The 23797-nt window shown below is 39.1% G+C and overlaps 1 protein-coding gene and 1 pseudogene across 1 annotated transcript in view; both read left to right on the plus strand.

The window, feature by feature from the left end:
• The window catches only part of EFHC2 (EF-hand domain containing 2), a 194393-nt gene that overhangs the window by 60488 nt on the left and 110108 nt on the right, over positions 1 to 23797 (plus strand). Inside the window, exon 3 of the mRNA XM_016218528.2 lies at positions 5393 to 5543. Coding sequence (XP_016074014.1) covers positions 5393 to 5543 — 151 coding nt within the window. The remainder of the gene's footprint in view (positions 1 to 5392; positions 5544 to 23797) is intronic.
• Positions 18 to 306, plus strand: LOC148090584 (pancreatic progenitor cell differentiation and proliferation factor pseudogene; annotated as a pseudogene).

The following is a 23797-nucleotide window of genomic DNA, read 5'->3' on the forward strand; positions in this document are numbered from 1 at the left end:
AGTCCACAAGCAAGAGCATGGCAGCCATCCCCTCCAGCGGCTCACTCGTGGCTACCCACAACTACTGCCAGCGCCGCCTGGGTTCCATTCCAGTAACAGCTCCTGTGGAAGTGCTGAGTACCCTGGGGAAGTCATACCCTGGTCTCCCCAAGTCCTACCCGGCCACTGGTGGGCAAGCTTCTTTTTTGGGAAGTCCACTCTCCCATTCATGGCCACAGTGTTGGAGTCCCCAGAGCACTCGGAATCTCCCCAGGCCTCCAGCAGCATGATCACCTGTGACCTGACTCAGGAATCCACAAGGAAGCAGCCTGGTGGCCAGCCTGGCAAACCCAACGCCAGGCCCCATCCTGAGTGGCCATCACCAGCCACCAGACTTCCAGAGGCTCTAGGCTCTTTTGAACCCCTCCCCCTCTGCTCCCTTCTCCCCTCCTTACCCCACCCCATAGACTAGGCTGGCTGCAGCATGCAGAAGCAGTTGGGTTCTTTTGTATCAAAACAGCAAAACACTAAAAAGGGAGTTGAGAGAACCCTGCTTTTTACTACTTAAGCCACACGCAAGCCTTCCTGATACCCTGTAACCCTGTGCCTTGCACCAAGTGGAAAATAAATAAACGACAAGCAGCCGGCAAAACCAAACAAAACCAAACAAAACCAAAAAAATCATTGATGCCTGGGCCCACTCTTGAGAGATTCTGATTTCATTTTGTGTGTGTGTGTGTGTGTGTGTGTGTGTGTGTATTTGTATGTCTGTTCCAAGCATCAGTTTAAAAAGCTCTACAGGTGTTCTAATGTGCGGCCAAGATGAGAGCTATTGCTCCACAGTTTACTTTTTTTTTTACTGATAAGTCTATCAAGCATTGCAATTCACCTTCATAACTTTTTATTATTTTTGGTATCTTGGGGAAGTTATATATTGTTGTTGAAATTCTCTTTTTCTTGAAAGTTTGAGAAAATCCATTAGTGAATCATCTTGGTTAGAGCCCTTTTTGGGGCAATATTTTGGTAATTTTTTTACTTTTTATTTGGTTATTAGTTTATTCATGTATTTTGATAGTTCACAATTCTTACAGAAATATCACCTCTTTAACTGTGACTTTAAATTTATCATAAAAGCTTATATAATTTATCATCATAAGATAATTTAGATCTTATAATTTATTGCATCTCTGTGTCATGTATGGTTTCGTTATTTATATTCTTTCTTGATTATCTTTGCTAGAATCTTATCTATTTTATTTATTTTAAAAACTTGGATTTATTTGTTGCAGTTGTTTTTCTCCTTTCAAATTCATCTGTTTGTGCTTTTAAACTTTTTGCTTTCTACTTGTTTTTCTTATGACAGATTTTTGCACTTTCAAAAATTTGTGTTCAGTTCAAAACTGACTGCATTTCAGAATTACTTGGGGAGCTTTTAAAAATACTAATGCCACTCTTACCCACCCCAAGATTCTGATATAATTTATTTAGGCTTGGCTATGTTTTTGTTTTGTTTTTTTTTAAGTTCTTAATGCTAAGTTAAGGCTGAGAATTGCTGAGTTAGCACATTTAACTAAATTAGTTCTCTTTAACTCTTAAGTTCTCTTATGTAATAATCTAAATCCAGTAATTTATCCAAGATTTACAGATTTGCCTGTATCTTATAGGTTTGTACATTTTAAAATTGAATTAGATTCAATACTTTTGTATTTTTCAATTTATTCACAGCACAATAGTTATGTAAACCAAAATTGATTTTAGACTGTAATAAATAAAAGAAATCGTTTATTTGAACCAAAAGAGCTGTAGCCTGGGAGACACAGACTCAGGTAGCAACCTAATTTATGTTCTATCAAGACAAAGGGGAGGCCACCTTTTATAGAGAAAGTTGTTGCCTTTTATAGAGAAAGTTTCCATCCAAGTTCCCAATTTGGTCTGTTTTATGCAGGTTGGGGCAGGTCTCAGTTCATTGGTCAAAAGACGAAACCAGGAAGTTCCTTGCAGTGGTTGACTAAGAGGGTGTAAGCATGCAGGGGCATAGTACAGGAGGTTGAAATCTCAGTGTGTGTCTTTACCTTAAATGCAGAGTGCATCAGAAGCCTCTGTCAGCAATGGCTGCCACCCCTATACATGGGACAGACACCAGGAAAACTGAGTAACTCCCAGAAATGGTACAAGCCAACACTTTAAATATCATTTCTAGCTAAAGATATACGATATGGTGGGCAGGGGAAGGCCAGTTTGGGAGGTTATCAGGAAAGGTACGGTAAATAAGGGTATGGTTGTTATGCAGGTTTAAGTCCTTGCCTCTCCATTGGTGAGAGTTTCTAAAGATTTAGAGTCGTCTTTCTCTTCTTGGTACAGAGAGGAAGACACCCTTACAAATGGAGATTTCCCTTATACATGTAAGTGTCTCTTACAAAAGGGTAACTTTTACTCAGTTTTCAGAGCTTCCCCTGTGTCTGTAGTTTCTTAAAAAATACATATTTGGGGTTGGACTTCAGTATTTCTAAAATTAGTTTTTTAAATATGTTTTTATTGATTTCAGAGACAGAGAGGGAGAGGGAGAGAGAGATAGAAATATCAATGATGAGAGAGTCATTGATTGGCTGACTCCTGCATGCTCCCTTCTGGAGATCAAGCCTGAAACCCAACTAGAAGGGGATATACTGATAGTTCATGTTCTGGTCCTTTGAGAATACCGGGCTTTTTATTAACCTGGGTAAGTAGACCTTAGAGCAGTTAATTTGAATATGAGACCTGATGGGGAGTAGAATCTGTCACCTCAAAATATGCCTATTTGGCATAAGGATCATTTTAGGCTAGTTATTTTTTCTCTCTATTTCCGTTTAGCATCCTTTACTCTCTTTTAACTCATTGGACTGATAAATATTTAGTGATTACCTATATGACAGTGATATGACACTGCTGTCAACTGATCTATGCTAGTTTGGTCATTCACAAATATATGTCAGTAGCATTCAATACATAGAAGTAGCTAAGAGCTATGGATATTTTCTCTATACTTTCCTACCCAATTACAAAGAAAAGTTTCAGATTGAATACTATTGTAGGGGTGGAAATCTTTTCCCTTCTTCCATTCTAGGCTCTTTGGCTAGTCTAGTAATTAAATTGACTTGAGACAGATTAACAGGAGGAAAACAAATTTTGTATATATGGGAGCCCCATAAAAATATGAGACTTCTAGCAGTCAGGTAATTAAGGCTTGCATTCATCTTGAGCTAAGGAGAAGGAGCTCTAGGGCTCTGGGGCCTCAAAGGAAAGTAGGACAATTCACAGGAATTTGGAAAGAGCAAATGTTTGGTAAACAAATGTTTGCCATGCCATGCAGATAAGTCTTTCTGATATTAAAAGCTTTCTCTGATAATAGCACTCTTCCTGGTACAGAGCCCCTATCTAAATTCTTTTAGGAAGTTAAGCGGGAGGTAAAAAGTTCTTTGAGTCTGTTTGGCCCCTGTTGTCTGCAGCTTGAAATAACCCACATGCCAAAGTGGCACATTCTGAGGGCGGCATATTCTGTTTTCCCTCAGTACCTTTATTGAAAGCTCAATAAAACTCCAGCTCTGTTGTCCTTTTAGGTGTTCCAGCAACATCTTTTTACCCCCTACTTTTTCTTACTGAGATATAATTCATATAACATAAAATTCACCATTTTAATGTGTCCAACACAGTTTGGTATTCAATATCTCCTTTTTTATTGATGTAAAATTTATATAACATAAATGAATCATTAGTCATTTTAAATTGTACAATTCATTGGCATCTAGTATATCTACAGTGTTGTACACTATCACCTCTTTCTAGTTCCAAGACATTTTAATTACTCAAGAATGAAATCCTGTATCTATCCAATAACATCTTACAAGAAATGTTCACTCAACATAAATATAACATTCTAGTCATGAGTTTAGCTAACTTCTAAATGGAATCAGGCCAGATGAATTCCCCAGGAAAGCAGCTGTACAGGGGATCATTTTGGAATGAAGCCAAAGGTGCCATTTTGAAGGGTATAGATCTCTGGGCTTACTAGATTTTTAGAACCTGATCCGGTAAAGACAGTGCCTTTACAAATATTGCCTTTGATCAATATTTGTAACTGATTCTTTCATTTCGAATGCAATTATTTCACTAACTAAAACTTACTTATGTAATCCTTTATGGTAATTAACAAAGCTTCCTGTGTTGATCAGAGATAAACTACTGACATATTTTGTCAGCCCCTTCTGAAGTCTGGGCTTCTGATAGAAATTTGCTAAACACTCCCAGAGTATATATTCCTAATTAGGATAACTGACCACCCAAATAGACTCACTCATATCTATCATATTGTCTATGTTGAATTATCCTAGTGTTACATCATATGCACAATTAAATTTTGTAGCTCTAATTATAAAAATTTATAAAAAATGGGAGCAAAGGGAATATTAAAATGGAGCTTTCAAGGAGCCTGTGCCCCAGGTAAAGCTTGAAATGGTAGCCTAAATCTACTGTTCCCTCAGTTGTCCTCAATTACCATGTCTTTCTCAGTATGTGAGCATTTCACCATGTTGATAGTTATTCCAATGGTTAAAGATATTTTTTTTCATACAACATGGCGCCTAAGCCTAAGGAAGCTGTTTTAACTCATCTTCAACAAAGAGACAGTCAGTCCTTTGCTTCATAATGAAAGAAAACTGAGCTGTGTTGTATTACTGAATTAGATACAGTTTTCCAGTGGTTAAGGAATTTTCAAGGGTATTTTTGACTATCCCTGATTTTAACTAACTACTTTAAAATCTACCTCTCCTACCTGAGTGCCCCATCCATCCACCCAAACACACACGCAGTGTGAGATGAGACTGGATCTGGCATAGAGCTGTGCTCTTTGAGGTTCCTGAAGAAGTGTAAGGTGGGGTCTCTGGTACACTGGAAGAATTTCAGATCTGCCTGTTTGAATTTCTCTCAAGGCAAGCAATCAACAGGACCAGAAGTCAAGATAATTTTATCTTAGAACTAAGGTAAATTTGTGTTATTTTTAATGGGAAAATGACAAAACTTTTATTCATCTTGTGAGAAAGAATATTATTTTGTCTATAACACATACATATAGAATCCCACTGTGAAATTCCAAACACAGATGCTAGTAGAATTTATGGTAGAGCTGAATGATGATTTATTGCTTGAATATCATTTTTTCATTCTAACCAGATGGTGATGAAAATATAAAATAATCTTTATATACTGAAACCTGGATTGTATATTCATTCTCATAGCTGATGTGTAGAATGTCTTTTTGCAAAATCACCTCAACTTTTTTTCTTTACAGTATCAAAAAGTATACAGATAGTAAGTAGCTTTAGTGATTTTAAGTTTGCTAAATTTTTCATTTCTTAGTTTCTAATTGTGATTCCAACAGGTATTATCTTTTGATGCCTATGAAGAGGATGAAATACATGATAAAAGGCAAGAAAACTATAGAATAAGACGCTATAAAATCTTCTTCTACCTTGAAGATGACACAATTCAAGTAAATGAACCAGAGGTGAAAAATAGTGGACTGCCTCAAGGTATAGCACTTTCATTTCTAACTTCTGCCTTAATATACTGTCTTTCTCTAGCTTTTTAAAAAGACCCCATGCTGAGGTGTCTAACTTGTTGGCAATGGTGAATATACACATACTGTTAGCTTGTAGTTATTGATAGTGACTTACCAGATTTGTACCCCTCTACCTCAACATTGGCCATTTCTCTCACTCTTCTGTGACATACTTGTATTCTTTCAGGTGCTGCTCTAGTGTGAACAAACTCTCCCATGTCTTTGACTTTTTTCTTAAAATGTTTTGGTCTTTTTGCTTTGATCACATTACTTCCTTCACAACACTCTCAAGGGAAGAGAGAAGACTGTTCTCTACTGCCACTTCCAGACTGGTATTCAATCTTTTCTTGAATTTACTGCCATTTGCTTCACCCACCCTGTCCTCATCCTCATACCTACTAACTACAGACTTTGATAGTACTTCAACAGAGGGTTATTATTCCTTCACTCCATGTGTGCCAGTCATCTTTATCCATACTTCACTTCAGCCAAACAAGAGTTAACTCTGTGATGTGGCCATCAGAGAAGCTAATCCTGGGTGGCATTATTAGAAATGTGGCAGAGATTAAGGGAGGTAACTGATTTCTTCTGTTTGTGCTATTAGTCCATCATGTGGGATGATGCAGAGTTCTTTATGCCTTCAGGGGATAGCAACTGTGATGGTGAAAGGACTGAAAATTGTCATGTGAAGGCAAAATATTGAAATGGGAAATCTGTAAAGGAAAGACTCAGGTGTGCCTGATAAATGTCTTCAGAAATCTAAAGGGATATCATGTGGAAGAGGGGTGACCTAATTTTCTGTATCCTCAACGACAGGACCTAATAGATCAGAATTCAGGTCAATAAGAGGAATAATTTTCTGGAAGAGAGCCACCAGAAGTTGTGGTGGTTGGCTCTGGATGAGTATGGTCAAGGCTGGGTGGAGGAGAAGGGAGTCACATATTTGTTTGGGCATTGGTATAGAAATATAGGTGGATGGTCCTGAAAGCAAGTCAGGGGTTATTTTTCACTGACAGTTTAGTAGAGGTGTAGGAAGGGAGTCACATGTTTGTTTGGTGTTTGCTATAGATGACCTTCCAAGGCCCCTTTGATCTCTGACAAGCCATGATTCTTGGTACATTATCTCTTTGTCTTTTGGAGTATTGCCATTTCCAATATCTTAGGCTCTGAAATTGCCTTCTCTGACTGTAGTCTCTACTTCATTTACTTTCCCTATTGTTTACTCCCACCATCTTTGTTCTTCATTCTCCTAGCAAAACATATCTTGAACCTGTTTATGTTTCTCTATCCCCTTTGCTACCATTCTGACCCTGGCTACCCTTATTTCTTGACTAGAGTAAAGGAATAGCTGCCTAATAAGTCTCTCTGATTCCATTTCTGCTTCTCCTAAATTCTGTTCTCTATGCAGCAGCCAAAGTGTAGTGTGGGATATTACCTTGGTTCAATGGTGGCCTTCAAGACCTACGCATGCAGGCTTTTCCAGAGACCACAGAACGGAAGCCTCATGGGCCAAATTAAAATGCATAAATCACATGATGCATTAAAATGATTTCAAATACATAGTGAGAAACAAGGGGAAAGAGATGAGGTAGGTTCACACACTTAGAACAGGGTAAAAGTGAGTGGAATGACCACTCTGCTTGAATTTTGGGGTAAGCAATGGTCCTGTCTGTCTCTCTCTGCTGCATCTGCCCTTCCTGCTAATAGTGTGGTTTGGACATCAGAGTGGAAGTTCAAGAAGAACCACAGACAGAAGGGACCTTGGAGTAATGATGCACACTCTATCAGAGAGATGCAGGGACAGTGGGCCTGGTCACAGGTGCAGCTCACCAATAAGCCTGATGAATAGTAGAGGCTTTGTTTGTGTTTCTTGGGCAAAGGACACATGGGACCAGAATGGGTTCACCAATGGATGAGTGGCCGAATTAAGGCCTCATGGATATTGAGTACTCATGTGCCTCGTGTATATTTAATATACACTGAAAATTAGTTATCTCTTGGTTCTTCCACTCCTTTCTTTCTATGTTTAACATATACATGCTCTACTTACTGTCTACTTATTATTTAATACATTTTATGATTTTCTGCCTATGTCTAATAAACATTTTGCTTACTACTAATCTGAGCCTAGTGCCTCCATATTGATATACTACATTGGGCCCTAGGGGAGAAAACAGGAATTTGGGAACCATGGGGCTCTGAGAATAAGATTGTGGTTCCTCAGTGTGCGAAGAACTTCCTTTAATGCTCAAGGGATTGAGGTTTTTCTTAGAGCATGGCTTCATTGTGTCTGGATGATGAATTGGGAGCCAGTCGGCATTGCTAACCTGTTCTCTGTCAGGCACTGTGCTGGTTGTTTTGGAAAATGGACAAAAGGAATAAGATCCATTATACTCCTGTCTTGCCTACAGGCAAGCAGGTTAGAGAGAAAAGGGAACACGGTGACTAGTCCAAGAGTTTTGCAATTGTTTAGGTTAGAAATGCCGTGTCCAAACGAGGACATTGATGGTAAGAATAGAAAATAGGGGAAAGATTTTAGAGACATTTGGTTGGCAGAGTTGATAGATCTTGAGCAGTGATTAAATGCTCAGAGTGAGGAAGGGGAATATCTCATGATAAAGTTTATCATTTATCTTATTTAATCCCCCAACAACCATTTAAGTAGGTCATTGTCAGCTTTTAAAGAAAGAAACAGGCTTAGAGAGGTAATTTGCTCCATTGGAGTCTAAAATGATTGCCTCAGAGCTCACTATGTGGTTGATGCATTAATAAAGCCCAGGAGCATGGAGCCAGGGGCAGCATTGGATTTGGAGGTGAGGTGTATTTGTTTGGGTCCTAAGGACTTTGAAGGTGTGTATGGTGATGGCCACCAGGCAGGTGGAAACTTGGCATGTGTTTTCAGGAAAAAAGTCAAGATTAGATATGTGGACTGGGATTTAGGGGTGTCCAAATCATAAACAGGATCAGAGTTATTCCACCATGTTGGAATAGAACTGCTGTTGAGGTGGTGGAAAGAGGAAGAAAATTTGATTTAGTGTCTGTGCTTGATTTTACTAGTGGAGGGAGAAGGTGAGAATTGGTTTGAGGAGGCAATATGAGCTGTCCTCATTATCCTTTTTTAAAAATTTATTTTTATTGATGAAAGTATTAGAGATACCCCTTTCCCCCCCATTGATCCTCTCAATCCCGCATCCGCCCCACCCCAGGCCTTCCCAACACTATTGTCTGTGTCCATGGGTTATGTATATATGCATATAAGTTCTTTGATTAATCTCTTGCCACCCACTCCCCCACCCCTGCCTTCCTACTGAGACTCATCAGTCTGTTCTATGCTTCTATGTCTCTGTATCTATTTTGTTCCTCACTCTATTTTGTTGATTAGATTCCACATATGAGTGAGATCATGTAAAACTGAATCAAGAAGAATCAGAAAACCTGAATAGGCTAATAACAACTGATGAAATAAAAGAGCAATAAAAAATCTCCCAGCAAATAAAAACCCTGGTCCAGACAGCTTCACAGGGGAGCTTTCAAATTCTTTTAAGTTTTAGGGTTAAATAGTTTATGAAAATTTTTTTTTGCTTTTTGAGGTAGGCCTGCAGTGCTATGAACTTCCCTCTTAGGACTGCTTTTGTTGTGTCCCATAGATTTTGGGTTGTTGTGTGTGCATTTTCATTTGTTTCCAGGAAATTTTTGATTTCTTTCTTGATCTTATTGGTAACCCATTCATTGTTTAATAACATGTTATTTAGCCTCCATGTGTTTGAATGTTTTTGAGTGTTTTTACTGTAGTTGATTTCTAATTTCATGCCCATGTGATCTGATAAGATGCTTGATATGATTTCAGTCTTCTTAAACTTTCAGAGACTGGTTTTGTGTCCTAGCATTTGTGGTCTATCTTTGAGCATGACCCATGTGCCCTTGAGAGGAATGTAAATTCTGCAGCTTTGGGGTGAAATGTTTTGTAAATATCAATGAAATCCATCTGATCTAGTGTGTCATTTAGATTCACTGTTTCTTTGTTGATTTTTTTGTCTGAAGGATCTATCCAGTAAAGTCAGTGGGGTGTTATAGTCCCTCACTATGACTGTATTGTTGCCGATCTCTCCCTTAAGTTCCTCCAGAAGTCCCCCCACCCCCCAGCATGTGTGAGTCTTTTATTCTGAGGTGGGTCTTTCATAGACAGCATATATTTGGGTCTTGTTTTCTTATCCATTCAGCTACCCTATGTCTTTTGATTGGAGCATTTAATCCATTTATATTTAAGGTAATTATCCAAAGGTACTTATCTATTGCCATTTTCTTTCTTTATGCCTATGTTTCTCTCTCTCTCTATTTCTACTTCTTATTACAGCAGTCTTTTTAACATTTCTTGCAATGCTTGTTTGGTGGTGATAATCTCCTTTAGCCTTTTTTGTCTGGGAAGCTCTTTATTTCACCACCTATTTTGGATGATAGACTTGCTGCTTAGAGTAGTCTTGGTTTCAGATCCTTGTTTTGCATTGCCTTGAATACTTCATGCCATTCCCTTCTCTCCTGTAGAGTTTCTGATAAGTCAGCTGATAGCCTTATGGGAGCTCCTTTGTAGGTAACAGATTACTTTTCTTTTGCTGTCTTTAATATTCTCTCTTTGTCTTGAATTTTTGGCATTTTAATTATGATGTGCCTGGGCATGGGCCTCTTTGGGTTTTTCTTGCTTGAGACTCTCTGTGCCTCCTGAACTTGTGTGGCTTTTTTCCTTGACCAGATTAGGGAAGTATTCTGCCATTATTTCTTTAAACAAATTCTCTATCCCTTGCTTATTCTCTTCCCCGTCTGGCATTCCTATGATGTGAATATTGTTATGTTCATGTTGTCCTGCAGCTCCCTAGACTGTCCTCCTGTTTTTAAATTGTTTTTTCTTATCAGATCTCTGATTGAGTGATTTTTTTCTATCCTGTCTTTTAATTCACTTATCCTCAGCTTCATCTAATCTGCTAATTATTCCTTCCAATGTATTCTTTATATCTGCTATATCATTCTTCATTCCTGACTGGTCATTTTTCATAGTTTCTATATCTTTTTTCATCCTGTTGAGCATCCTTACAATCAGTATTCTGAACTCTATATCTAATAGATTTCTCCTTTTTTATTTTATTTTAAATATCTTTATTGATTTCAGAGAGAGGAAAGGAGAGGGAGAGAGAGAGAGAGAGAAACATCAATGGGAGAGTCATTGATCGGCTGCAGCCCGCAACCCGGGTATGTGCCCTGACCGGGAATTGAACCCTGATTGCCTGGATCCTAGGTCGACGCTCAACCGCTGAGCCACGCCTGGCCGGGCTCTAATAGATTTCTTATCTCCATTTCATTTAGCTTTTTCTGGAGACTTCTCTTATTCTTTCACTTGGGACTTGTTTTTTTGTCTCCCCATTTTGGCTGTCTGTTTGGGTTATTTCAATGTATTAGGTGAATCTGCTAGGACTCTCAGTCTTTTAGGATGGTCTCTGGTGTAGGCCAGTGTCAGATGCTGTTTGTGACTGGCCTTGAGTACCCTGTTTGGAGCTATCATCAACCCATGGCTTGTGGTTCCCTCTGCTGGGCTGGCTTGTTGTTCCCTGTTCTGGGGCTGGTTGCATTTGGACAGGACCAGAATGCACACCAAAGTCTGTTTTTTCCAAGACCAGGGTCCCACAGCAGATCAGGCAAAGACTCAAAGGTCCCAGAGGTCCACCTCTGCCTGCAGGCTGACTGATCTTAGTCTCTTAACAAGCCTTAGGCTGTAGACCACAGCAAGGCCTAAACTGTACACGGTGGGGCAAGATGTTTTCCAGTGGGTAGGGTAATTGCTTCCCGCCCAGGCAAAAGCTGCCTGGCTGGCAAAAGTCTTCCTGAGAAAGATGTCCTCTGTGGTATGTGGGAATGACTCAGCATAGGGATCCAGATGGTCACCCTCTGAGCTCCATCTCCAGAGCCTGAAACCCCTGATTCTTCTCACGTCACTATAGTCCAGTATGCACTTCCTGTGCTGGAGCCCAAGGTGAGTGGCTGCCCATGAAAGTTTGTGTGTTGGCTCTTTAAGAGGGTGACTGCTTTCCAGCCATCTCTCCCTGACAGATGGAAATCCTGCTGCTTTTCACAGCCAGATGTTATGTGGGCACCTTTCTCAGTTATGGTGCTCTTGCCTGGGAAGCCCAGACTGGGGTTAGGCCCCAAAGTTCTCAGTGGGAAACCCCCACAGCTGAGATACCGCTCCAGAACTTCAGCTGCTGCCTGTGGGATCCTAGCCAGCCTTCTTGTGCCTCTGCACTTTCTACCAGTCTTTATTCTGTCTCTGTTTTGCCCCCTGGGTTATGAGGGTGCTCTCCATCTAGTCTTCAGTTGGTTATTCAGGATGGTTTTTCTCTATTTTAGTTGTAATTCCAGTTTAGTCCTGGGAGACTGTCAGTGTAGCTTCTCCTCAATCTGCCACCATCTTGGAATCTCTGCCCCCTATTGTTTTAATTGAGTCTCGAGTGCTGTTGCCCATTCATGGGTAGAGTTAACCCTCAGGCTGGTTGACTATAAGGATAGATGTAGTTCACTTTGCACGAGTAGCTGTTCAAAGATACCGCCTGAAGCAGAGTTGTTCCCAGCATGTTCAGGTGCCCACTAGAGTCCCCCTTTGGTTGCGCCATTTGTGTGGCTAGTTGGCTCAAGCTCTGGTGAGGTAGGTTTGAAGCCTACCAGTATTTGTGTTGGTGCTGGGCCCACTTGGAATGAGGTTCCAGTGTAGGTCAGTGTTAGACGTTGTGTGTAACTGGTCTTGGGCTTCCTTTCTGGAGCTCCCACACTATTTGCTGATTGTGGCTTTGTCTGCTGACCTTGGTGTGCATGGGAGGTGCAAAGATTTGTACAAGGTTGGGCTTCTTGCAGCTCTGAGCTTGGAGCAAATCAGTAAAAGGTATAAGGCTCTCAGAAGTTGGAGTTCATCTGTTGGCTTCTCTGCCACCCTCTGAGGTTGCCTATACTTCCTTCAGGGCCTTTTGAAGAAAGATTGTAGAGTGGGCCTAAGCTGGACATGCCCCACTGTCCCTTCTACCTGGTGCAAGCTTGGTAGTGCAGGGCTACCAGGTCAGGAGGACAGGACTAGTGGGTCCCTTACTTGGGGGCACTGCGGTCAGACACTCAATGGGGAGAATGTAGATCATTCCAGAGACATACCATTAAGCCTCTGCTAAAGTCTCTAACTGTAGCTTCCCCAGGAGGAGTGTACCATTGGTTCAGGTCAGGTGCAGCCAACTGTCCTCACTGTAGGAGTAAGCTCAGCAGGGTGGGGGTCACCAGGACTTGGGAAAACAGATTAAGACAGTCCTCCATTGGTGGTGGTGCTGGTGGAGACTGTGGGAGGGGAGCAAGCTCTGTACCTCTTCTGAGTTGCGTAGCTGTGCCTGCTCCAGTCCCAGATCAGTCTCTAAGGGAGATGTGCTCCCAAGATCCCAGTTCTGAGCAGTGTTCGAAGGGTCTTTTTAGGATCCAAATTTAGGAAACATAATGAAAAGTGGCAATTCCCAATGTACATTCATTGACTAAGAAATACCTGCCTCTAGACTTGGATGTACCCTAGGTCTACAATGTTACTAAAATGAACTCAAAATACTTAATTCTGGGAAGTGAATTCCTAAAAACTAAATTAGTGGTATGAGCAAAGATCTAAAGCAAATCCCAACTGAGTAAAATTAAAACACATTAAGCATAAAGGGATCTATCATCATTTTGATCTAAATCACAGGGAAATGTTAGAAAGTTAAGGCTTACAGAGTGTAATCAGATAGCAGGGCCTTTAAAAATTGGAAGAAGGATGTAAAATATCAAGATAAGGAAGAACTTAAAAGCAGGCATCTGATAACTGGACATCTGCCCAATTTGAGGAAGTTTAGAAGGTAAAAATCTAAAGATTTAAAGGGCAAATATAGTGTTTTTGTTATTTTTCCATTTTGTGGCATTATTTTTATTTTATACCCTGATGATCTTAAGTGTTCTTCAATATGTGCCAAAGACATGGCATCCTGTCCATTTCTTTGATATTCCAGGGCAAATTCCTGCTGGTGGAGTTTCTGTCATTTATCATGGAAGACTATAAACACAGAAATTATCAATGAATAGAAATTTCAACTCCCAAAAGACACTGTTGTGAGATCCCACAAATATATTATTGAAAGCTCTCATGTGCATCTATACATTTCAAATGGCCCACATTAGTTTTCTGATTAACATGGAATTGTGACTTTGGATTTCTTGTTATTAAAATTTTTTAATTTAGTGTTAGTCCTGCCTTGTCTTTCCAACCCATGGATGGCCAGGACTGTTTTTGTTACCACAAAAAAATTTCTGAAAACCATCTAGTGAGTGAAGTGTGGAAGCTAAGATAAGACAGAGTGTGGGGGTCTAGGATATGCAGGCTCCTAAGGAAAGAGCCACTTCATCATCTCCCGTTTCTTTTCATAGTTGCTGACAGTTCTCCCTATTTCTATCCTGTTTTGCCTATGAAACTCCCTACTTCCTTCACTTACTAAATTTGTGGCTTTAGTACAGTGAGATGCAGTTCATTTCAACTCTGGAAAGTAATGGTATTTTCTTGGAGCTTTAAAACCCAGGTTCAAGATCTTTTTCTGCCATCTGCTGAGGCGTGACCTTAGGCAGGTCACTTAACTACTCCCTGCTTTGGTTTTCTTATCCATAAACTGAATATTTATATTTTATGCATTGTCTGCCTCATGGGATTATTGAAGATTAAATGAGAAAATGTATATGAAAGCATATCTTAGGGCCATGATGATTATGATGATGATTATTATTTGAAAGCTCTGTAGGTGGGCTAGTTCTTCCCACCTAGAAAAATATAGCATTCCTATTCAAAATCTTACTGAACAGAGATCAGCACTAACTTGCTTATTTGAATTTGTATAATGAAGTGCAAATGCAAGATAGATGGAATTTCTGAAGAAGTGCCTGGCTACTGAATAAATCTTACATACTTTTAAAAACTGTCACAATATAAGTATTTCTAAATTTTTTTAATTCTCACCTGAGGATTTTTTTCCCATTGCTTTTCAGAGAGAGTGGAAGGGAGAGAAACATCAATGTGAGAGAGACACATTGACTGGTTGCCTCCCGCATGTGCTCTGAGCCTGCGACCAAGGTATGTGCCCTTGGCCAGAATCACACACACTTGACCCTTAAGTCTGCGAACCGACACTCTAACTACTGAGCCAAGCTGGACAGGGCACAGTATAAGTATTTTTAAAGAGGTGTATAATGGTTCCTGAAAATACTTGAAATACCCATGCTTTTATAGATGTGTAAGTATGTAATTTGTTTTAAATGTCTAATCTTGAATGATTAATTTGCATACTGTTTTCAGTGGCATGAATTAAAGGCTAGTTGAAATGTAATTTTTTTTGCAGGAAAATTATATCATCTTTTATGTAGTACATTTAAAAATATTTTAGGCCAGTTCTAATTTTATAGTTTTATTATGTTAATTTAATGTACCAAGTAATTAAAAATGCTACAAAGATAAGAAGATGAAAATGATTTTAGTAAATTATCTTTCAACAGAGTGAAAAGATGATTAGTAGAATAATGGAACAGAGCTCAACACAGTTCCTGGCACATAAATATATTCATTAAATGCTCCCTAATAAATTGTAATGAATAATTAATGAGTATTTCTAGACTTGGGAAAAGGCGCCATTCTCAGTGCTATATAAAATATGAAGAAGATCACTTGACATCTTTATACTGAAGCATGCTCATACAGAGATCATTCAAGCCAATTTTTCTTGATCCATTAGAGCCTCAGTTTGCTCTTGTCTTTTCTCTTTACTTTTGAAGTAGATTCTCAGGCCTAAGTTAGTTAAAGATGTTGAGATACATTTCTCCATGGGTATCTTGCATTTCTGTAGGTCTTGCAAGCAGAGGCACAGACTGCGCTCTGTTCTGGGATATCTCTCCAAGGATGTTTACATAGCAAACAGCTTTGGAAGAAGAAGATAGTTTCTCCATCTGGAACAAGTTACAGATTTGCTCATATCCTTGGAAAACAGAGGTGGTGTCTCCTTCCATAACAAAGCGCAGGCATGCTTACTGTCCAGTCTAATAAAAGTAATGTCTCCCTCTGAGACAAAAGGCAGGAATGATTGTTTCCCATTATAAAATATTTGAGTTTCCTAAGCTCAGGGTTCCGCTCCTGTAATGTAACCCACCATGTGTATAGGACCTTGTTGTATCACCTGTGGGAATTGAGGCTCAGGAAACTGGTGCAAAAAGTGCTGATGTTGTCGCTGCTGGCATTGCTGTTTGGTTTATTTATAACCAAAGCATCTCAAGATTGCTGCAGTTATTGGGGGTCTTTTGTGGTTCCATATAAATTTTAGAATTATTTGTTTTAGTTCTGTGAAAAACTCCATTGGTATTTTGATAGGAATTGTATTGAATTTGTAGATTTCTTTGGGTAGTTTGGACATTTTAATGATGTTAATTCTTCTTATCCATTAACACGGTATATGCTTTCATTTATTTGTACCTTTAATTTCTTTCTTCAGTGTCTTATAATTTTCTGAGTATAGGTCATTTACATCCCTGGTTAAATTTATTTTTAGGTATTTTTTATGCAACTGTAAATGGGATCATTTTCTTAGTTTATCTTACTGACAGTTCATTATTGCTGTATAAAAATTCAACTGATTTTGGAATCTTTATTTTGTATCCTTCTACTTTACTGAATCATTTATTATGTCTTCTAACTTTTTAGTGGATTCTTTTGGGCGCTCTGTATATAGTAGATGTCATCTGCAGACCATGACAGTTTTACTTCTTTATTTCCAATTTGGATGCATTTTATTTCTTCTTTTTGTCTGATTACTGTGGCTAAGACATGCAGTACTATGTTGAATAAGGGTGGTAAGTTTATTCCCATTGAGTATGATGTTAGCTGTGGGTTTGTCATATATGGCATTTGTTATATGATAGGTTTCCTCTATTCTCATTTTGCTGAGAGTTTTTATCAGAAATCAGTGCTAGATTTTGTCAAATGCTTTTGCTGCATCTAATGATATGATCATGTGCTTATTATCCTTGATTTTGTTTATGTGGTGAATCATGTCAGTTGATTTGCTGATATTGAACCATCTTTGCATCCCATGAGTGAATCCCACTTGATCAGAGCGTATGATCTTTTATTCTATTTTTATTTTTTTAATTTAATTTTTTAAAAATTTTATTTTTGTTTAAATATTGCAGATGTCCCTTTTTCTCCCCAAAGGACCCGTTCCAAGCCGACCCATCGCCGTCCCCAGTCCCTCTCCACACCATTGACCATGTCCTTGGGTTGTGCATATATGCATATAAATTCTTTGGTTACTCTCTCTCCCTCCACCCACCCGCCCTCCTCCATCCCTCTGACATTCGTCAGTCTGATCTATGCTTCCATGTCATTGAATCTATTCTGTTCGTCTGTTTATTAAGTTCTTTAGATTCCACATATAAGCGAGACCATGTGATGTTTTTATTCTCTGCCTGGCTTATTTCACTTAGCATAATATTCTCCAGGTCCTTCCCTACTGTCCCAAAGGGTACGAGATTCTTCTTCTTTACAGCTACGTAATATTCCATGGTGTATATGTCCCACAGGTTTTTTTATCCACTCATCTACTGATGGGCACTTGGGCTGTTTCCAGATCTTAGCTATTGTGAACTGTGCTGCTATGAACATAGGGTTACATATATTCTTTCTGATTAATGTTTCAGGATTCTTAGGATACATTCCAAGGAGTGGAATCACTGGGTAAAAAGGAAGCTCCATTTAAAATTTTTTCGGGAAGCTCCACACTGTTTTTCATAGTGTTTGCACCAGTCTGCATTCCCACCAGCAGTGTACTAGAGTTCCCTTTCTCCACATCCTTGCCAGCAGGAGTCGTTTGTTGATTTGTTTATGGGAGCCATTCTGACAGGTGTGAAGTGATACCTCATTGTGGTTTTAATTTGCATCTCTCTGATGATTAGTAACATTGAGCATTTTCTCATGTGTCTCTTGGCCATCTGTATGTCCTCTTTGGAGAAGTATCTATTCAGGTACTTTGCCCATTTCTTAATTGGGTTGTTTGTCTTCCTCTTGCTGAGTGCTATGAGTTCTTTGTACACTTTGGAAATTACCCCCTTATCAGATACATCCTTGGCAAATATGTTTTCCCAGACCACGGGGTTTCTTTGTATTTTAAAGCTGTTTTCTTTTGCTGTGCAGAAGCTTTTGAGTTTGATGTAGTCCCATATGTTTCTTGTTTCTTGTTTCTCTTGCCCTAGGAGATGTATCAGTGAAAATTCCACTACGTGGGATGTCTGTGACTTTACTGCCTATGTCTTCTTCCAGGATTTTTATAGCTCCGTGACTTACATTTAAGTCTTTTACCCATTTTGAGTTTATTTTTGTGTATGGTGAAAGTTGGTGGTCTAGTTTCATTTTTTTGCATGTATCTGTCCAATTTTCCCAGCACCACTTACTGAAGAGACTGTCTTTACTCCATTGTATGCTCTTGCCTCCTTTGTCAAATATTAACTGACCATAATGGCGTGGGTCTATTTCTGGGGTCTCTGTTCTGTTCCATTGATCTATATGCCTGTTGTTGTACCAATAGCAGGCCGTTTTGATTACAATGGCTTTGTAATACAGTTTGAAATCAGGTAATGTGATCCTTCCCACTCTGTTCTTTATCGATGGCTACAGCTATTTGGGGTCCTTTTTGGTTCCATATAAATTTTCAAAATGTTTGTTCTAGGTCTGTGAAGTATGCTGTTGGTATTTTAATAGGAATTGCATTGAATTTATAAATTGCTTTGGGTAGTATGGACATTTTAATGATATTAATTCTTCCAATCCATGAGCATGATATATTCTTCCACTTGTTTAAATCTTCCTCTATTTCTTTTTTCAGTGTCACGTAGTTTTCCAAGTACAGGTATTTTACATCCTTGGTTAAGTTTATTCCTAGGTATCTCATTTTATTAGTTGCAATGGTAAATGGTATTGCTTTTTTAGTTTCTCTCTCTGAAAGTTCATTGTTGATGTATAAGAATGCCACTGATTTTGGTATGTTGATTTTGTATCCAGCTACCTTGCCAAATTCATTTATCAAATCTAGTAGTACTTTGATGGAGTCTTTAGGGTTTTCTATGTACAATATCATGTCATCTGCAAATAATGACAGTTTTCCTTCCTCTTTTCCAATTGGGATACGTTTTCTGTTTTCTTCCTGTCTTATGGCTGTGGCTAGGACTTCCAGTACTATGTTGAATAAGAGTGGTGAAAGTGGACATCCTTGTCTTTTTCTTGTTTTTAATGGAAATGGTTTTAGTTTTTGCCCATTGAGTATGATGTTGGCTGTAGGTCTTTCATACATGGCCTTTATTATGTTGAGGTATGATCCCTCTATTCCCACTTTGCTGAGAGTTTTTATCAGAAATGGGTGCTGGATTTTGTTGAATGCTTTTTCTGAGTCTATTGATATGATCATATGATTTTTGTCCTTCATTCTGTTTATGTGATGTATCACATTGATTGATTTGTGGATGTTGTACCAGCCTTGCATCCCCGGAATAAATCCCACTTGGTCATCATGTATGATCTTTTTAATGTATTGCTGGATCTGGTTTGCTAGTATTTTAGTGAGAATTTTAGCATCTGTGTTCATCAGAGATATTGGCCTGTAATTTTGTTTCTTTGTAGTGTCTATCTGGTTTGGGGATTAGGATGATGCTGGCCTCATAAATAGATCTTGGGAGTTTTCCCTCCTCTTGAATTTTCTGGAATAGTTTGAATTGAATAGGTTAATTCTTCTTTGAATGTTTGGTAAAACTGTCCTGTAAATCCATCTGGTCCAGGACTTTTGTTTGCTGGGAGTTTTTTGATTACTGCTTCAATTTCATTAGTTGTTATGGGCCTATTCAGGTTTTCTGCCTCTTCTTGATTCAGCTTTGGAAGCTTGTATGCTTCTAGGAATTTGTCCATTTCCCCCATGTTGTCCAATTTGTTGGCATATACTTGCTCATAGTATTTTCTTACAATCCTTTGTATTTCTGTTGGGTCAGTTGTTATATCCCCTCTTTCATTTCTGATTTTATTTATTTGGGTCTTCTCTCTTTGTTTCTTAGTGAGTCCGGCTAAAGGTTCATCAGTCTTATTTATCTTTTCAAAGAACCAGCTCTTGGTTTCACTGATTTTTTGTATTGTTTTTTTTAGACTCTATGTCATTAATCTCTGCTCTGATTTTTATTATTTCCTTCCTTCTACCTCCTTGGGGCTTTTCTTGCTGTTCTCATTGTAGTTCTTTTAGTTGTTGTGTTAGATGGTTCATTAGATCTTTTTCTTATTTCTTGAGATACGCCTGTAATGCTATGAATTTTCCTCTCAGGACTGCTTTCGCCGTGTCCCATAGATTTTCGGTTCTTGTCTTTTAATTTTCGTTACTTTCCATGAAGTGTTTGATTTCTTCCTTGATCTCATTGGTAACCCATTCATTGTCTAATAACATGCTGTTTAGCCTCCATGTGTTTGAATATTTTTGAGTTTTTTTTATAGTGGTTGATTTCTAGTTTTATGGCACTGTGATCTGAGAATATACTTGATATGATTTCAGTCTTCTTATATTTGTAGATACTTGCTTTGTGCCTTAAACTGTGGTCTGTTTTTAAGAATGTTCTATGTGCACTTGAGAAGAATGTGTATTCTGTTGCTTTGGGATGAAATGTTCTGTAAATGTCAATTAAATCCATTAGGTCTAGTGAGTCATTTAAGGTCTGTGTTTCCCTTTTGATTTTTTGTCTTGATCATCTGTCCAATCCTGACAGTGGGGTGTTAAAGTCCCCCACTATGATTGTGTTGCTGTCAATCTCCCCCTTAAAGTCCCACAAGAAATTTTTTATATATTTAGGTGCTCCTATATTGTGTGTATAAATGTTTATAAGGGTTATTTCCTCCTGTTTGATCCCTTCAGTATTATGTAGTGACCATCTTTGTCTCTTGTTATGGTCTTTATTTTGAAGTCTGTTTTGTCAGAAATAAGTATTGCTATTCCAGCTTTCTTTTCCTTTCCATTTGCATGGAATATTTTACTCCATCCATTCATTTTTAGCCTTTGTGAGTCTTTTGCTCTCAGTGGGTCTCTTGTATACAGCATATTTTTGGGTCCTGTTTTCTTATCCATTCAGCTACCCTATGTCTTTTGATTTGACCATTTATTCCATTTACATTTAAGGTTACTATTGATATAAAGTTATTTAATGCCATTTTTCCACTTTATGATGATGTACATTTCTCTCACTCTTTCTTCTTCTTCTTTAAGCAGTCCTTTTAACATTTCTTGCAGTGCTGGTTTGGTGTATTGAACTCCTTTAGCTTTTCGTGTCTGGGAAGCTCTTTATTTCACCTTCAATTTTAAATGATAGCCTTGCTGAATAAAGCAGTCTTGGTTGCATGTTCTTGCTTTTCATTACTTTGAGAACTTCATGCCACTCCCTTCTGGCCTGAAGAGTTTCTGTTGAGAAATCAGCTGTCAGCCTTTTGGGGTTTCCCTTGTAGGTCACTGCTTGTCTCTCTCTTGCAGCCCTTAATATTTTCTCTTTGTCCTTGACATTTGCCATTTTGATTATGATGTGTCTTCAAGTGGGTCTCTTTGGGTCCCTCTTGTTTGGAACCCTCTGTGCTTCCTGAACTTGTGTGGCTTTCTCTCTCGCCAGCCTAGGGAAGTTTTCTATCATTATTTCCTCCACCTAGTTCTCTATCCCTCGCTCTCTTTCCTCCCCCTCTGGTACTCCCGTAATGCAAATGTTGTTTCACTTCATGTTGTCCCAAAGCTCCCTTAGACTATCCTCATGCTTTTTAAGTGTTGTTTTTTTTTCCCTGCTCTGATTGAGTGATTTTTTTCTACCTTGTCTTCTAAGTCACTTATTCTATCCTCTGCTTCACTGAGCCTGCTTTTAATTCCTTCCAGTGCATTCTTGATATCAGATACAGCATTCTTTATTTCTGTCTGATTTTTGTTTATGTTATGTATCTCTTTTTTCATGTTTTCCTGAATGTCCTTGATCTTATCTTCTGTTGCCTTGTTTTTCTCTTTAAATTCCTGGAACATCTTCATCATCAATGCTCTGAACTCTGTTTCTGATAACTTGCTTAACTCCATCTCATCAAAGACTTCTTCTGGCAATGTTAAAAATGTGTTTACCTTATACTTCTGAGCTCTTTGTTCTATGCGTGTCCCTCTTGTGGATGTCCCTTTTGTGGTTTCTTTATGTTCTTCTGTTGTCATTGGGTCTAGATTGTCATTGTTCAGTCTTTGGGAGGACCCTCCTCTCAGGTTGGCTAACTGTGTCTCAACCCCAACCTCATCGTGTAAGCTGTTGTATGGTTTCTGGCAAGGCAGGACCGTATACAACTAAACTTCCAGGAAACAAGAGGTATCTTACAAAATATCTTCACAGTCACAATGAAAACAACCCACGTGAAAGTAGAGCTGGGAGAGTGAAGAGAGAACACACACACACAAAATGCTTAAAAAAAAGAACGAGAGAAAGAAAAGTAACGCTTAGAGAGAGAGATGTATGTTGTTAATATACTATAATGTAAAAAATAGAGAAGCTACTGGGAGATAATAGAAGCAGAGAAAAGATCTGAAAGAAGGGCCAGCAAAAAATTAAGGGAGAGAATCGGAATAGGATAATAGTTGAAAAGGAGAAAATAAAAGTACAATAAAGAGAATAAGAGAAACTATCAATTGAACAAAAAGGCAGGAAAACAGAAGGGAGGATTACAAAAGAACAAAAGAAAAGAAGAAAAAGACAAAAGAAAAAGAAAAAAAGTTATGCCAATGGATCGAGAGGAGAGAGAGATATAGCCCAGGCAGGAAGGGATTCTGGTAAGAGATTTGGTGGAAACTATAGAGGAAAGCAGTAAACTTCGTTATAATGATAAAGTCCCAGTCATTAAGCAGGGATATCAATAAAGTCTTGATAGTAGAAGCAAGGATAAAACAAAGCAAATAAACAAAACTAAAAACAAGCTAAGGAAGACAAAATTGTTTTATAAAAAAAAAAAAATTTAGTTAAACATGTTTTTTTTTTAAAATTAAAAAAAAATTATTATAAAATTTAAAAAAGAAGAAAAAACAAATTTTCCCCCTTTCTCTTCTTCCTAAGGAAAAAAGAGAAAAAACAAATAAACAAACAAACAAGCAAACAAAAAAAACCCCCAAAAACAAAACAAAAAGAACAAGAGAAAAAGACAGTCAATCATGTGAGTTTCTTTTGGGCATGTTGTGTTGTCTGAGGCTCAATGTTTTGTGTGCTGATTTCAGTTCTCCTGTGAGGTACTTGTTTATCACTCAATGTGAGGAACTGTCTAGGTTTGGCTCTGGTGTCCTTAGGTAGATGGTTGATCTGAGGCTCTCTGTGGACCACCTCCTCTTGTCAGGTATTTTGTAACCTTGTAGTAGCCTGGTCTTGCTCCAGAGTCTTCTGTAGAGTCTTTAGGGTACAGGATGGCTAGTGTAGCTCAGGGTATCATCAAAACCCTTATAGGTTTTGCTGTTAGGCACTCACTGTGAGGGAGTTAGCCTCTGCTCCACAGCCAGCTCCTCAGTCCCTACCCTGTCCTCTGATTCTAGTTTCCCATGCACTGGCATGCTGCAGTTTCAGATTGATTTCAGCCTGTTGCGTTTTCTCTATGGGCCATTTCAGCAGCCTGGCCTCAGTGGGTTCGATTAAAAAAACATTCTGGTGAGCCCTTTGCCTGTCCAGGCCCCAGCAGGGGTTTTCAGCGTTTCCTCCAGTTCCCAAACAACAGTCCCTGAGAGTCTTATTCTTTCGATGACCTCCTGTGAGCTGCCCTCCCTTCCCCCTCAGGCCTGTGCCCTGTGGGGGTGTCTGGGGCCTCAGTGAGCTGGACCAGCCCCTGTCCTGTTGGGGGGCGGTGCTCCTGGCTGCAGGAGAGGCAGGCAGGCTCTGCCCCTCCCTGCTCAGCTCTGGTTGACTGGTCGCACTGCCTGCCCCTCAGACAGTCAACTGAGCAGACCCTAATCCCAGCCTCTGCTGGTCTGTCAGTGCAGTGCATGCTGGGAAGGTGGGAGCCAGTTCCGCAGTCAGAGGCACAAAGGCAAAAGGAACACACAGGTAGAGAGTCTGCCGGGCAAGGTCCCCCCGCCCGTGCTCCAAGGC

The sequence above is a fragment of the Miniopterus natalensis genome, chromosome X (genome assembly GCF_054644295.1).
Source record: "Miniopterus natalensis isolate mMinNat1 chromosome X, mMinNat1.hap1, whole genome shotgun sequence".
NCBI lineage: Eukaryota > Metazoa > Chordata > Mammalia > Chiroptera > Miniopteridae > Miniopterus > Miniopterus natalensis.